Source organism: Carassius gibelio, chromosome B21 (assembly GCF_023724105.1).
Source record: "Carassius gibelio isolate Cgi1373 ecotype wild population from Czech Republic chromosome B21, carGib1.2-hapl.c, whole genome shotgun sequence".
In the NCBI taxonomy this organism is placed as follows: Eukaryota; Metazoa; Chordata; class Actinopteri; order Cypriniformes; family Cyprinidae; genus Carassius; species Carassius gibelio.
In genome coordinates, this window is record NC_068416.1 from 5,690,225 (window position 1) to 5,703,778 (window position 13,554).

General features: G+C 36.7%; 1 protein-coding gene across 3 annotated transcripts in view; it reads left to right on the forward strand.

Annotated features, from left to right (window-relative positions):
- The window catches only part of LOC127986493 (SH3 and PX domain-containing protein 2B), a 31,478-nt gene that overhangs the window by 12,291 nt on the left and 5,633 nt on the right, over window positions 1–13,554 (forward strand). For 2 of the 3 annotated variants that reach the window (XM_052588762.1, XM_052588763.1), the window contains exons 3-9: window positions 3,984–4,059; window positions 5,274–5,350; window positions 9,690–9,781; window positions 10,401–10,426; window positions 10,639–10,674; window positions 12,028–12,162; window positions 12,875–12,976. In XM_052588762.1, the coding sequence (XP_052444722.1) occupies window positions 3,984–4,059; window positions 5,274–5,350; window positions 9,690–9,781; window positions 10,401–10,426; window positions 10,639–10,674; window positions 12,028–12,162; window positions 12,875–12,976 (544 nt within the window). The remainder of the gene's footprint in view (window positions 1–3,983; window positions 4,060–5,273; window positions 5,351–9,689; window positions 9,782–10,400; window positions 10,427–10,638; window positions 10,675–12,027; window positions 12,163–12,874; window positions 12,977–13,554) is intronic. The other variant, XM_052588764.1, reaches the window with a different exon arrangement.

Sequence of the window (13,554 nt, forward strand, 5' to 3'; positions counted from 1 at the left end):
TGGTCAAACTGTGTAATTGCAGGCCCTTACATTAGCTCATATGAGGTGACAGAATAACTATTCGACAAAAAAAAAAATATTATTATTTTTTATTTTTTTCGACATTGACTGACTAATTGTTTCAGATTTATTTGTAAAGTGTCATTAAAATGATGTACACTCGCATGAGATGAAGAATCCAGACAAATCAGTCTTTTGGAAGAAGCTTTATTTTATTCTCCTTGAGGGGCCACCATGTAGATGATGCATTAACTGAGTTACTACTCTCTTCTCAATCATACACGTTACTTTACTTATAAAAGCAAACTAAATATCAACGGACACAATACTAAAGACAAAATAGATCCACAGATCTCTAATCAAACATGTAGTGCAGAGTGACAGTATTTCACACTAATGCTTATCCAGCAGTCCAAACTAAAAGAGTATCAGTGAAAAAATTCTGTAATCCATCTCCATTTACTTTTATTAGAAAAGAAACCAAGGAGAGTCCGCTAAACTTCTCCTTTTGTGTTTTATGGGTGGGAAAAGTAGGTAAATTATGACAGAATTTTTGGGTAAATGATTCATTTAAAGAGAAAATGAGCAAAAGTAAAAGTTGTGTCATCATTTACTCACCCTCGTGTCATTTCAAACCTTTATTACTTCATTTCTTCTGTGGAACATAAAACAGGATATTATGAGCAATGTCTTATATTTTCCAGTCAGCAACCAAAACTGTTACCAGTATTTTTCATAATACACATTTTCATTTGTGGGTGAATAATCCGTGTAAAGGATAGCTTTGTGTTGTCTGGGCAGTCTGTGACCCGGTCAGTGTTGTCAGTGAATGTTATGGTGATAAACAGCAGCAGTAATGGTGCTGGAGCAGGAAATGACCGGTTTCCATCAGGATACCTCTCACAGGATGCCTACATCTCAGTGAGGATTTGACCATAAAGAAAAAATCAATTCTTCCTTCCTTTTCCAACCCAATGCTATTTCACCAAGAGTTAGAAAAATCTCTGAAATATTACAAAAGATTTATTCACAGTTTATCAAGATTTAACAGTAAGTTTTAGTTCTTATTAAATAAATGATTTAACATACACACACAGCTGCTTTGTTTAGAACTAGTTTAGTTTAAATAGACAACGTAACTGACTATATTATATTATTATATATATTTTTAAATCCGTGGACCATTACACACTTTTGTACTTCCATTTGTTTTGACATCTTTGCAGTTATTCTTGCAGTGGAAAACTGTAACGAAGCATGAGTAGGTGTGTCCAAATTTCGACTGGTAGTGTGCCCTCTGTTTTTGTAATTATGATATGTAAAGTAGTGCCATTACAATGGAGGCTATTTATGTATCTCGCCGGTCCACTGCGGTCTATCAAATGCCCACATGCATTGTTCTGGAGAACGCTGGACTGTAGAGTCCTGCATTATGAAGCTGTCAAGCTTTATTTGAAAAATTTGAATACAGCGATATGGAGAAAAAAAAATGTAATCTCAGAAAATTCTTTGTTATGGACCCATGCAGCTCATTTATTGTGCCGAAATGTAAGCGTTTTATCTGTGTGCTGTCATTCTGATGGCGCTGACTCACACTAGAAGACATTGTTCTTCAGCTTAATAAATGAGCCGACAACACTAAAAGCTTTGTCTGGCAGAATGACGTATCCCTTTGCTTCGTCATTGTCTCGAAACAGACATGAGTGAGAACTAAAGCACCATTAAGGTTCAAAGTTTAAATGTGTGCATTCCTTTGGTGTTTACAACAAAAGTGTATGTTAAAAACCAGAGAGCTTTTTCATTATATCTGTTGGTTTTATTTGTTTTATTAGACAATACAGATGTCTTTTATTTGAATGCACTTCAAGATCAGAGACATGACATCATGAAGTCCCCCTCATTAAGTCTACATTACTATTATGAGCAAAATGTAATAAATGTCCTAAAATGACCCACGTAGACTCATTAGAAGAACCAAAATTTTAGCAAAACATCAAAAACCTACCTACCTACCCAGATTTTCAATGAATAAACCCTTATTACTGTGTGATTCACAACTTGACCCCAAAACACTTTTATTGTAGTATGTTTTGTAAACTAATATATTTTGTTAATTGCATTATATAGCCAGCTCCATATTTATGGCTTTTCTGATATAATTAACGTGCTCTGTAAGCGCACCCGGTACAGCATTGAACTTGTATTGCAGATTGATTAAAGACTTGTAAAAACAAGCTGATATGGCATGGTTGCTTTATAAAATGTGTGTGTGTGTATTTGCTTTTGCTAACAGTATTGTTTAGATTTATGGTCAAGTTTAATGTAGGTTGAACATTTTCAAATAAATAGAACATTAACCTTTTAATGTTGCTGATTTCATTGTGTTAAGTATTAGAACCAGCAATGATATTTGAGTGCATTTTCCCTTTTCAGGAAAAGTATCGAAAAAGTATCGAAATCGCAATTCTTGACTAGGTATCGGTATCGAAACAATAATTTTGGTATCGTGACAACACTACAACATAATAAAATGTTGCCAGAATCACGTTCATTTTATTGAATGACAGAATAACTGTTCAAAGCAGTTTCAAAATTTTCTGGAAATTTAGTAGAAATGAGCTTGTTGAAAATGACTAATAAAATGACTAATTCACTAGGGAATTAATAAGTGTCTGCATTATACAGTCAGGTCCTGAAGTATTTCAGACACTGACTGAGTTTTTGTGCTTTTGCCTTTTATACACCTCTACAAGCCAAGTATGCTTTACCTGTGCACACCATTGATGTTGTATTGTATGCAATTCTCAAAGTATTCACAGTTTATCGGTAAATCCAATATCACAAAACCGATATCTGATTATGGTAAAAATGCTCAAATATCGGTAACATTATCGTTAAACCGATATATCGGTCAATCTCTATTCAAGACTTTTTGATGGCAAAGAAATGGAATATTCTTTGATGGCCAAGTCAATCTGATCAACCTGATCTCAGTCCAGTAGAGCATCCTTTTCAGTTACTGAAGACAAGACTGAAGGCAGAAAAACACACAAACAGGCAGCAACTCAAGGACCTGGCGAAGCATCTCCAGGAAGGAAGCTCAGAATTTGGTGATGTCCATGGGCAGTCATTAACTGCAAATTATTTTCTTCCAAGTCTTAAAACTGTGCTTATATTTACAATAATGTCACCTTTTCTACAAATACTATTGAGCCCCTGAAAATGCAAGTACTTTGCTTAAAATGGCTCTTACTCCTAAATGGTCAATTTTATATATTAATGGAACCTCTTAAAAGCTTAAAGCTGAAAGTCTTCACTTCAACCACATCTTGATTGTTTTATTTCAGATCCATTGTAGTGATGTATAAAGGCAAAAGTACAAAAACTCAGACAGTGTCCAGAGACTTCCGGACCTGACTGTAAAGAACTGCTTTGCTGGAAAACGTTGCTAAGCGGATGAGTTCGAGCTCTGCTATAGTCATCAGTGCATGGTTGTGTAAAATGCACATATGATCTACTTCAACGCTACACTTTGGAAAGGCACAGGTGTGATTTCATCGGTCCACAGCTGCTTTTGGATTGAAATAAGGACCTGGCTGTAACCAAAATGCAACAGATGGGAGGAAAATGTTAATTGGTGCCAGCAAATGAAAATAACGTATAGCTGCCTGCGAGTGAACATTACGGGGCATTCAGGACCGGAGTATAAACCGAGGGAAAATGTTCCACTATGTCAGTGTGTCTATTTAGAGCAGGCCACGCATACAGATCAGGAGGAGGGGGAACAAGCATTTGTTGAATGCATTATAATCAGCAACCGCTGGTGCTTTACTGCAAAATCACATCTAGTTTTGCTCTTTCACTATCCAGTCAATAATTCGAGTCCACTACATCCAGTTCTACTCGGAAATGTTACACTGCAAAACTAAAATGAGTTGCCACTTCACACTGATGTTAAACTTTTCAATATTATTGTTCTCCAGATGGAGCTTCTGGATAAATTCCCTGTGGAAGGTGGACAGAAGGATCCAAAACGCAGAATCATTCCCTTTTTACCAGGTAAACATCATTCCAGAATGCACCTTTCTATACACATATTAAAGTCAATTCAGAGTCAACGGAAATTAAGTTCAATTATTTTGGCACAAACCAATCCAGCAGCAGAATCAAGATCCTATGAACGACCAAGAGCTAAGATTTCAAGTCACATACTGAGCGACTGGCATTTAGATGATTGAAAATGCTACCAAATGGCTTTTTCCGTACATTGTAGACCTCGAGCACAATGGTTTGACTTTGTCAGGTATATACAGAATTATCTTGGCATCACTTACAGCAGGTCCAGGATGTTACCATTGATTAGTTTAGACTGAACACCTGGCTGTAATTAAGCTGCCTTGTAGGTTTGATTGCTTGTGGATTCGACCGTCTACGTACAAGCACCCGAATGTTGTCTTACATCCCAGCACTTCATAACCGTTTAACTGACTCAGCATTTGTCTGCAATCTACACAGAAACCCCTGTAATTATCTGAGCACCATGTAGACCACTCAACATTCATTAGTGAGCTTTGCAAACACACTCGTTAAAGACGTCCATTTAAAACAGATACAGACAACAAGACAAGTCTTATTTGTGATTGGGGGTTGGATACAGGGGGGTTTGGTTTAATAAAGAAGATGCATTTAATTTAAAATCTTGAAGAAAAAAACATCTAATGGTTTCATCCGCTTTAAAAATTCATCATGTTCTAATAAAGAATTCAGATCTGATCTGCTCAACCTTATGATATTATGACTTTTTCAAATGATTTGGAGGATGTAAATGTTAGCTGTAAATACAGAGCATTTACCCAACACTAATGCAAGGTGTTTTTCAACCTCATTTCTCTGATGGTGCCATGACCCGGGGCCTTGGGTGGCAGTCTTGTTGTTTTCCCACATGTTTCACTTTATGTTTGTACTACTTTCAGCTAAAATGGACCACAGTATATGGTTTTAGTTCAGCAGGATGTGAGTCATAAAACTTAAGAGGCTCATTTGTGTTCATTTCTTGGTGTTGTTTTATTGGCCACAGTCTTTGTTTGGGCAAGTTTCATGCTTGTGGTCTTCCAGCATCTGATAAAATGGTTATAAAGCATGAAGGGACATTCCCAGAAGTTTCCCTACACTGTATTTCAAACCCTGTGAAGAGTGCTGATGAATTTGAGAATGAAGATGCCGGTGAATGCAGGGTGTGTTTGTGATGGTGTTTGTCTTTATTTGTTAAACAGGAAAGATTCTCTTCAGAAGAAGCCACATCAGAGACGTGGCCATGAAACGCCTGAAGCCCATAAACGAGTACTGTAGGGTAAGATAGGACACACAACAACCATCTCACCTGTTACGAGCATTAATTTTACACCACAAGATGAACCCTGTTCAATATTTTTATTTACTATATTTCAAAACACAGCCCAGTCTATGCTGTAGAAGTCACCCTAAATGTCCCTCATGTCACCCCGACACTCATGACTGTTTTTGTTCAGTTAAACACAAAAGGAGACATTTAGCAGAAAGCTGCTTGTCCAAGCTGCTCTTTCCAGTAAAAAAGGACATAAGTGTGGTTCAGTAGCTGTAGCTCTCAAATCTCATTGGCTGCAGTAAACTGGGAGTGGGCGGAGTCACACAGACCCAAACAAAAACAGACATTCCGACACAAAACGCACATTTCAAAGCAGAATAACTGTGAAACAAGCTATGTGAACCTTGTTTCCTAAATACATGTTGTATTTTTATACTTCAGTACAGTCAAATTTAATTTCTGTGATGTGCAGCTGTATTTTCAGCATCATTCCTCCAGTCTTCAGCGTCACATGTTCCTTCAGAAATCAGAATAATATGCTGCTTAAGAAACATTTATATTATTGATTTTTATTATCAAAGACAAAAAAGTGCTGCTTAATACAGAGTCATGTTTCAGGATCTTCTGAACAAAACATTATCAAGGAAGGCTACGTTTTTTTGTAAAATGGAAGTATTTTGTAACATTTAAAAAGTCCTTACTGTCGTTTTTGATGTACTAAATGCAACCCTGCTGAATAAAAGTATCGATATCTTAAAAAAAAAAAAAAGTGATTCCAAACTTTGAAATGGAAATGTAGATGTTAGCATTCAGCAAACTCACCTTCTGAAAGAACTTCACAGAGATATTTCAGAGTGGTCAGCAGAAGCAGGTTAACTTCAGAGAGATCCTGTATGAAATCTTCTGCTTCAGGACAGTTTTTCTACGGTGGTCTGCGCTGTGAATTGAATTTCCTCAACATTAAAGACTGTTCCGTCTTAAGTAACTGTCAGGCTTTTGGTGGAAGGGTTAAAGAGGGGAAAAAAAGCCAGGAATCCACATTTGGCAGCGCAGTGTCTGCTTCAGGGCTGAGTTAGCCTTCGTCAGCACATCTTGGCTCTTTGTTGACTTTTTAAAGGGCTGTTTCTAAAGGAAACTGCTTTGCAAAATGTTGCTTCAAGTTTTTTCTTTCTTTTTTTTATTTTTTGAGGGTGCCCATGTGATCGGTCATGATCTGTGAAGGAGGATTTCAACTCTTTTGACTGTAACATTCTCCAAAACGGTTCCAGTAACTCAAAGCACTGCTCACTTCCCAGAGACCTGCTGTAAACAAGCGGTCATCATCAGCCGATGAATCAGCTGGTCACACTCCTTTTAAATAACAGCATTTCATAGTTTCACAGTATTTCCGGTTCCGTGCTACTAAATATACAGAATGACAGCAAAAACATAAATCTATATGTAAACTATATAAACATACAGTTCAACCACTGCAGTGTGATTTATGAATGACTTTTGGACCCTAAATAACTGATTCCAGTGGCTTGTTCTGATCAGTTAATTTTAATATAGACTTTATAAATCAAACTGAAGGAACAAATGGGCAAATTTCTCTTCAGTTGCATTCAAAATTGCATACTGAGTAGCATTGCTGCTTGTTTCCACTATGGAATAAAAAAAAAATGAAAAAAAAAAAATAATAAATTATCTCACTTATTTTCTTCTTCTCCAGAGTTCTCCAGCATGATACATATTTGCATAGTATGTGTTACAGTGTCAGAATTGCTTGGAATTGCTTGTTACAATGACTTTTTTAAACAAACATTTAGTTTTTACATTTATTAATCGCAATTGCAAGTGCATATATCTCTCAATTCTGAGAAAAGAGAGAAATAAAAAAAAAATGAGTCCGAGATAAAAAGTTGCAATTACTTTTTAGATTTTTAGTTTTTATCCCATTGCTGAAATTGGCTTCTGTAGAGTCACTATGAATTCAGACATACTCATCTTTTCACACATTGCTTTTCATCTGCTATATATCTAAAAGAGCAGTCATATTTGGATGCAGGCTTGATCTTTTCAGTCTGGTTGCTAACCGATCATAAAGTCAAGTTGCCAGATAATTTCCAAATTCTGTCTAGTAAAATGGATATTTTTGCTTTTGAAAAGAAAAAAAGACTAAAACAGGGAGACACAATATAATTCACCCAAACCCATCCATGAGGTTAAGAGAGGACCATTGATTTTCACCGAGCGTTGCTGATTGATGGGGGGTCACTGATGATGTCATGCAGACAGTGAGGTCATGTGATCCACCGCCTGATGCAGTCATGTGTTAATAAACATCAGCTGACCGGTTTACTCCAGAAACGCTGGAGCAGATCTATATTAACTGAGGTGAAAGATCAGAAATGCCATTAAGATATTAGTTTTGTTGGCTGAATGGAGGTCAATCTGGCTTGAAAAATAAGGCATGTTAGCAATTGCTTTTTGGAAAATCTGATTTTTTTTTTTTTTTTTTTTTTTTGTGAACCGTTAGGGGAAAAAAATACTTATTTTAAATAATTTATTTGGTTTTGCATGAAAATAACCATTTAGCCCTATAAAGCCTGACATATGAAATAAATCATAAAAATCGCAGGACATTTATTTATTGAACGAACAAACATGCATAAGTACGTACATACATAAATCATTTAATTTGTTGTTTTGTTTTTTTGTTCTTTAAGATACATTTGGCTTCATGGCTCATAAAGTATGATACAGGAAAATATAGAGCTCACACTCAACACAGTTTTATCCAGAAATAAAAGCAATTAGGAACAGATTCTAATATTGTTATGGCCAAAAGTAAGATTGTTGTAATGTAATTCAGTATAGCAGATCCTGAAGTATAATGATATGAATAAAAGTTATGACTTGATATCTACACTTTACTTACATGAATATAGTCAGATGATATTAAAATGCTTAGGTTTATGATCAAACGTCTGAGGGCAAAATATAAAATGCAGTACAATATAATGCAATGATGATGATTGAAAGATGAACAAATAAACGTTCCCCAAAAGAAAAATGAATGATGAATAATCAAGTATATTTTGGGGGGATAAGTTACTGGTAACACATTAGATTGGGAAACACACATTCATGGTTAATTAAGAGTTTTCCCTCGATTAATTCTTAATTTATTGATAGTTGTTGTAATAGTTATGTTTAGGTTTTGGGCTGGTTTAAGAGATCTAGAATATAATCATGCATTAATATGTTTCATGAGAAGTAATAAACAGTCAGTATGCTAGTGAACAGTGTTGATCATTTATAAACTTGAGTCACGTATAATAGGATTAAACTTTAAAGATACAACCGGATGCCACTCGCAGAGTTCGGTGTTATTTAAATAGTACAGTATATAATGTGTATAAACTGATAGTGAACAATGACATGCCCTTCTGTGGTGATCTAGATGATCATTCATCTCTTTCTGTCTCTCTCACACACACACACACACACAGAGAAAACAATCCCGGTAATGCACCACCCAATAGAGTGCTTTTACTATAATTGGCCGTCATAGATCAGTGTCCTCGGGGAATGCTAATGAGCGGAGAGGTCAGGCACTGAACCCTGGGGACGCATTCATCTGTGGACATCCCTGGAAATAAGACCCATATTATCATCCGGTCTTCATGCAAACATCAGCCTCGTCCCTTATCGTTTCCAGCCATTCGAAACACCCTTTCCTTTGAGAAGAGTGAGCGCTGGTCCAGTAGTGATCGGTGATCTCGTGTTTAAAAGCCAGGTTAGAGACGGCCTCCTTGAGCAGATGCGTTCGACTGTGTGCATTTTAATATTGCAGTCAGGTCAGCCGTCATAACTCAGAAGGGGACGTTCGTCTGAAGGACACTGAGGCAGCACTCAGCTTTATTAAATTAAAGCTCCTCTGCCAAAATATACAACGGGAAAAAGCATCTTCTGTCAGCCGCTTTATTAGATGTGGGACTGGAGCTGAAGTGCAGAAAGCAGAAAGAGCTTGCCATCAGCCTCATGTCATGCCCTGATATTAAAACACAGCATTGAGATTCACAGCATGACGTGCATTTAAGAGTGTTCGGTGTTCAAATAAAAGAGAATAAATACAAAATAAATGCATGACTTCCAGTTTCTGTGTCTGTTTTTATGACTTTTGCATGCTATACCATAGTATTAAAAAGCATTTGGTAAATGTATGTATATAAATGTATATTATGGATTATAATCGAAACAACTACTTGTGTTTGCGTCATCTTTTTTTCAGAAATTGAATGACTAGCTCAACATCTTCTACTTCTGGATGTGTGAGTAATTGTGCATGTTTCCCCCTCAGGCCCTGATCCAGCTGCCAGTGTATATCTCCCAATGTGAGGAGGTTCGCTTGTTCTTTGAGACGCGTCCTGAAGACCTGAACCCACCCAAAGAGTACGTTTACACACACACACACACACACACACACAGATATTCAAAATCAGTCAAAGTGACACAGAGAACTATTGAGGGGATGATTAATGAATCAAATAATTCAACATATATAGCCACTTGCCTGTACAGCTCACCAAATGAACAATTGGGTAAAAAAATATATATATATATATATAAATATATATATATTCTTGTCTTGTATAAACACATATTTATTCCGTGTGATTATTAATAATAATAATAATTATTATTATTATTATTAACATTAAATGTAATATTATAATTGCAACACATTTGATTTAAATAAACATTAAATGAAAAAGGTATTTTTATTATTTTTATCTGGTTTCATTTGTTAAAGTACAAAAAAAGAACTAAATAAAAAATGAAAAAATAAAAACCTACATAGTAAAGAATAAAAAAAAAAAGACACTTATTACTAAAACTTTAACAAAATGAAAAAAAAAATCAAATTCAAAATATCAACAACACAACATATAATAGTTAATAAATGATACTGATATAACACATAATAGTAGTGTGGCATGGTTCTAAAACTGTCTTTACATTCAGAAAAAAGCAGAACCTGATCGTCTAACTTGCATTTCTTGATTTTCAGAGAACCCAGTGGAAAAAAGAAATCAGGTAAGGAGCTGATGTTGGTGAGTTTGAGTTGAATTAATGAGTTGTGATTGAGTGGTCAGTGCGCCCTCTGCTGGCCGTGCACTTCATTGAGGTTTCATTTGAGCTCCAGACATGCAGCTCGCTCCCTTCACTGTGGATGCTTTCGTTCCTTTGTTACCTGAACCTTTCCACCTCCGCCCTCACTCCTGCTCTCATTCATGTTCCCTCATCAGGCATTGTGGAGCGAGCGACTTCTTTCCGAAAGAGAGGTAGTAACAGATACTTGCTTAGCCGTGCTCTGTGTGTGTGAGCCGGGTGGGCAAGGGCTAAGCTTTGGTGTGCATGGTGGTGTGGTGGTGGTGGTTTACTGGAGGACTTCAGCAGATAGTTTAGTGTGACTGGAATAGTTCTAGTGTTCCTGTGGTGGTGGTGCTTTAGCAATAAAGCAGCAGTTGATGCTAACTTTTCTTCACAAGGTAAAAGAGAGCAGCACTTAAATGAACACAAATGCATTCAAAACTGATTGAAGAATTGCATAATTTGACATGTTTTGTGAGATGCAATGTAGTTTATTTAACACTGCAATGTTTAAAAAATAAAATTGGGAACACATTTGATAACTTTTTTATATTGTAGTGCAGGACGGGTGTTTTCTGTGCTCTTTTGAGTTAATTGTGCTCTCTTCAACCTTGTGATTAAAAATGTTCGTCAAGGCTCGAAAGATTTTTGTAATCATTTCTGTGATTTATGTAGTCATTAAAAACTGTAAATGCTTTAGACGATGTGCAGCTTCTGTGTAGAGCTCAGTAGAAATCTGTGAATGATTTCAAAATATCTGTCTATAGGAAACATTACATTTTCATTTACTCACCTTTATGTTGTTCCTCCTTTCTTTCATTCGTTCTACAGAAAATGAGAGATTTTAAACCGTGATCTTGCACATGAAGTAATTAAACCTATATATATTTCTGGCCTTTCATTGAAGTTTACACAACTAAAACTTGACACTGATTCAAAAAGAGACACAGCAAAAGGAACAGATTTAATTAAGAAATGTGTTCTCATATAAATCTTGACCTATGCTCATAAAACATGATAAACAGAAGCTCAGACATGAATATTAATATTCTGAATATTAATGTTTTGATGTTTTATGATTTTTTTTTCGTCTCATGAGGACGGTCAATCAAAAATATCTTCATTTGTGTTTTGAGGATAACATCTTTTGTGTTTGGTGAGTAAATGGGAAGAGAATTTCCTTTTTGGGTGAAATATCCCTTAAAGTTGTAAACGTACACACATAAAATGTGCATCTAAGATGATTTTGAGAGAACGTCGTGGAATCATTCACAGAAATGGGCAAATCAGTTCAGCAGAGACACAAAACAAAATCTGCTTCTTCAGTTGATTACATTTTGATATCGAATCACGAACTAATCTTCATGCACTGCACCGGTGTTCTTCACTCCATTAATTCTATTGTTTTGGGCTCTAGTAAATGTGCTTTGCAGTGTATTTTGTGGTCATTATTAATTGCACTCTGCTCCATGTTAGCGGTGTTTGACTCTCAGCACTAAGCGCTCTGATCACGTCTCTTGTTTCTTCTCCTGGGACTCCTGCAGGAGGAGACTCGTCGTCAGCAGACGCGCTGATGCTGGAGCAGTATGTGGCCGTCACCGACTACGAGAAGCAGGAGAGCTCTGAGATCAGTCTGTACGTGGGGCAGGTGGTGGAGGTGATCGAGAAGAACGAGTCTGGTAGGAGCCTTCGCTCTTAATGTCTGTCACGCAGGATATAAACATACAGTTCTGACTTTCTGTGAGTTTGTATCTTGCAAATCTATTGTAAAATTTAAACTCAGAAAGTGGGAGTTATAAAGTCCAATTGTAGACTGATTTTCTACAATTGCAATATTGACATTTGTGAGTTTGTATCTCCACAATTAAATTTATTTTTCTTCCAATTGTGATCTATATCTTGCAATTCCGATTTTTTTTTTTTTTTTTTTTTTTTTTTTTTTGTGGTAGAATTGTGAGATTTAAACTCATGAATTGCAAGTTATAAAGTCAAATTCTGATTTTATTACAATTGTGAGTTTGTATCTTGAAATTATAAGTTTTTCTTAGAATTGTGAGATCTGATAAATAGGGAGTTATGGGGTCCAGTTATGAGGGAAAAAAAAAAATTTTTTGGTTTTCTTACAGTTGGTACAATTCTGACTCGACTCAAAATTGCATGTAATAAAGTCAGAATTGTGAGATATAAACTCCAACCCACAGGCCCAAAGGTTAGTTTATATCCCTGGTTATCCTGTATCAGTCAGTTGATATTTACATTGATCATCATCTATTATATATGAGATGTTAAGGCCGTCACCTGAAGCAGCCGCTGAACAGTAAGCTCCGCCCACTTGTCATCATTACCCTCCTTCCTCTCTGATTTCCTTCTTTTCCCCGTCTGATGTCCCAGGGTGGTGGTTTGTCAGCACTGAGGATGCTCAGGGATGGGTACCAGCCACATGTCTGGAAGTTCAGGATGACCCTGATGATTTCTCTCTCCCGGCTGAAGAAGGTAGAGTCTCCTCATCATCAGTCTTACTGGAATCAAATGTCCTCTGGTTTATTCAGATGTGATGATCTCCACAGGTGAAGCGTGTCATTTCTTTGAATGCTCATTTACTGTCCAGAAACTATAAGAAGGATAACTAGAAGCGAGTCATTCATGCATTCATACATCTTCACTAGGTTTTTTAAAAAGACTTTCTTCCTCAGATCTTACTTAGAAAGTGAATCTAAGAGAGTTAATCTCAGTTCTTCGAATGCGAGAGCAGTGTTTATTTGTTAGACCAGCATATCCAGTATAAAGAGTCATGAAGGTTTTCCCCTGTGTGTGCTTGCTCTCTGCTGGAGTGTGCCGGAGGTTCTGGTCACTGCCGAGGCACGTTGGTCGCCGGCGTACTTTAGGGGATCTGTTCAGCACAGGCTTTGGCCAAGGTTCACTTTCTCACTCTGTTGTGACGCATGCATGTGTGACCCCTGCATGCGCTGCACGAGCTGAAACCTGTACGTCTTGTAGAACTGACCACAGCACGCATCAGGGGAGTGTAACACTGGCGAAATTTTACTTTTCATTCCTGGTTTGCAAGAGGA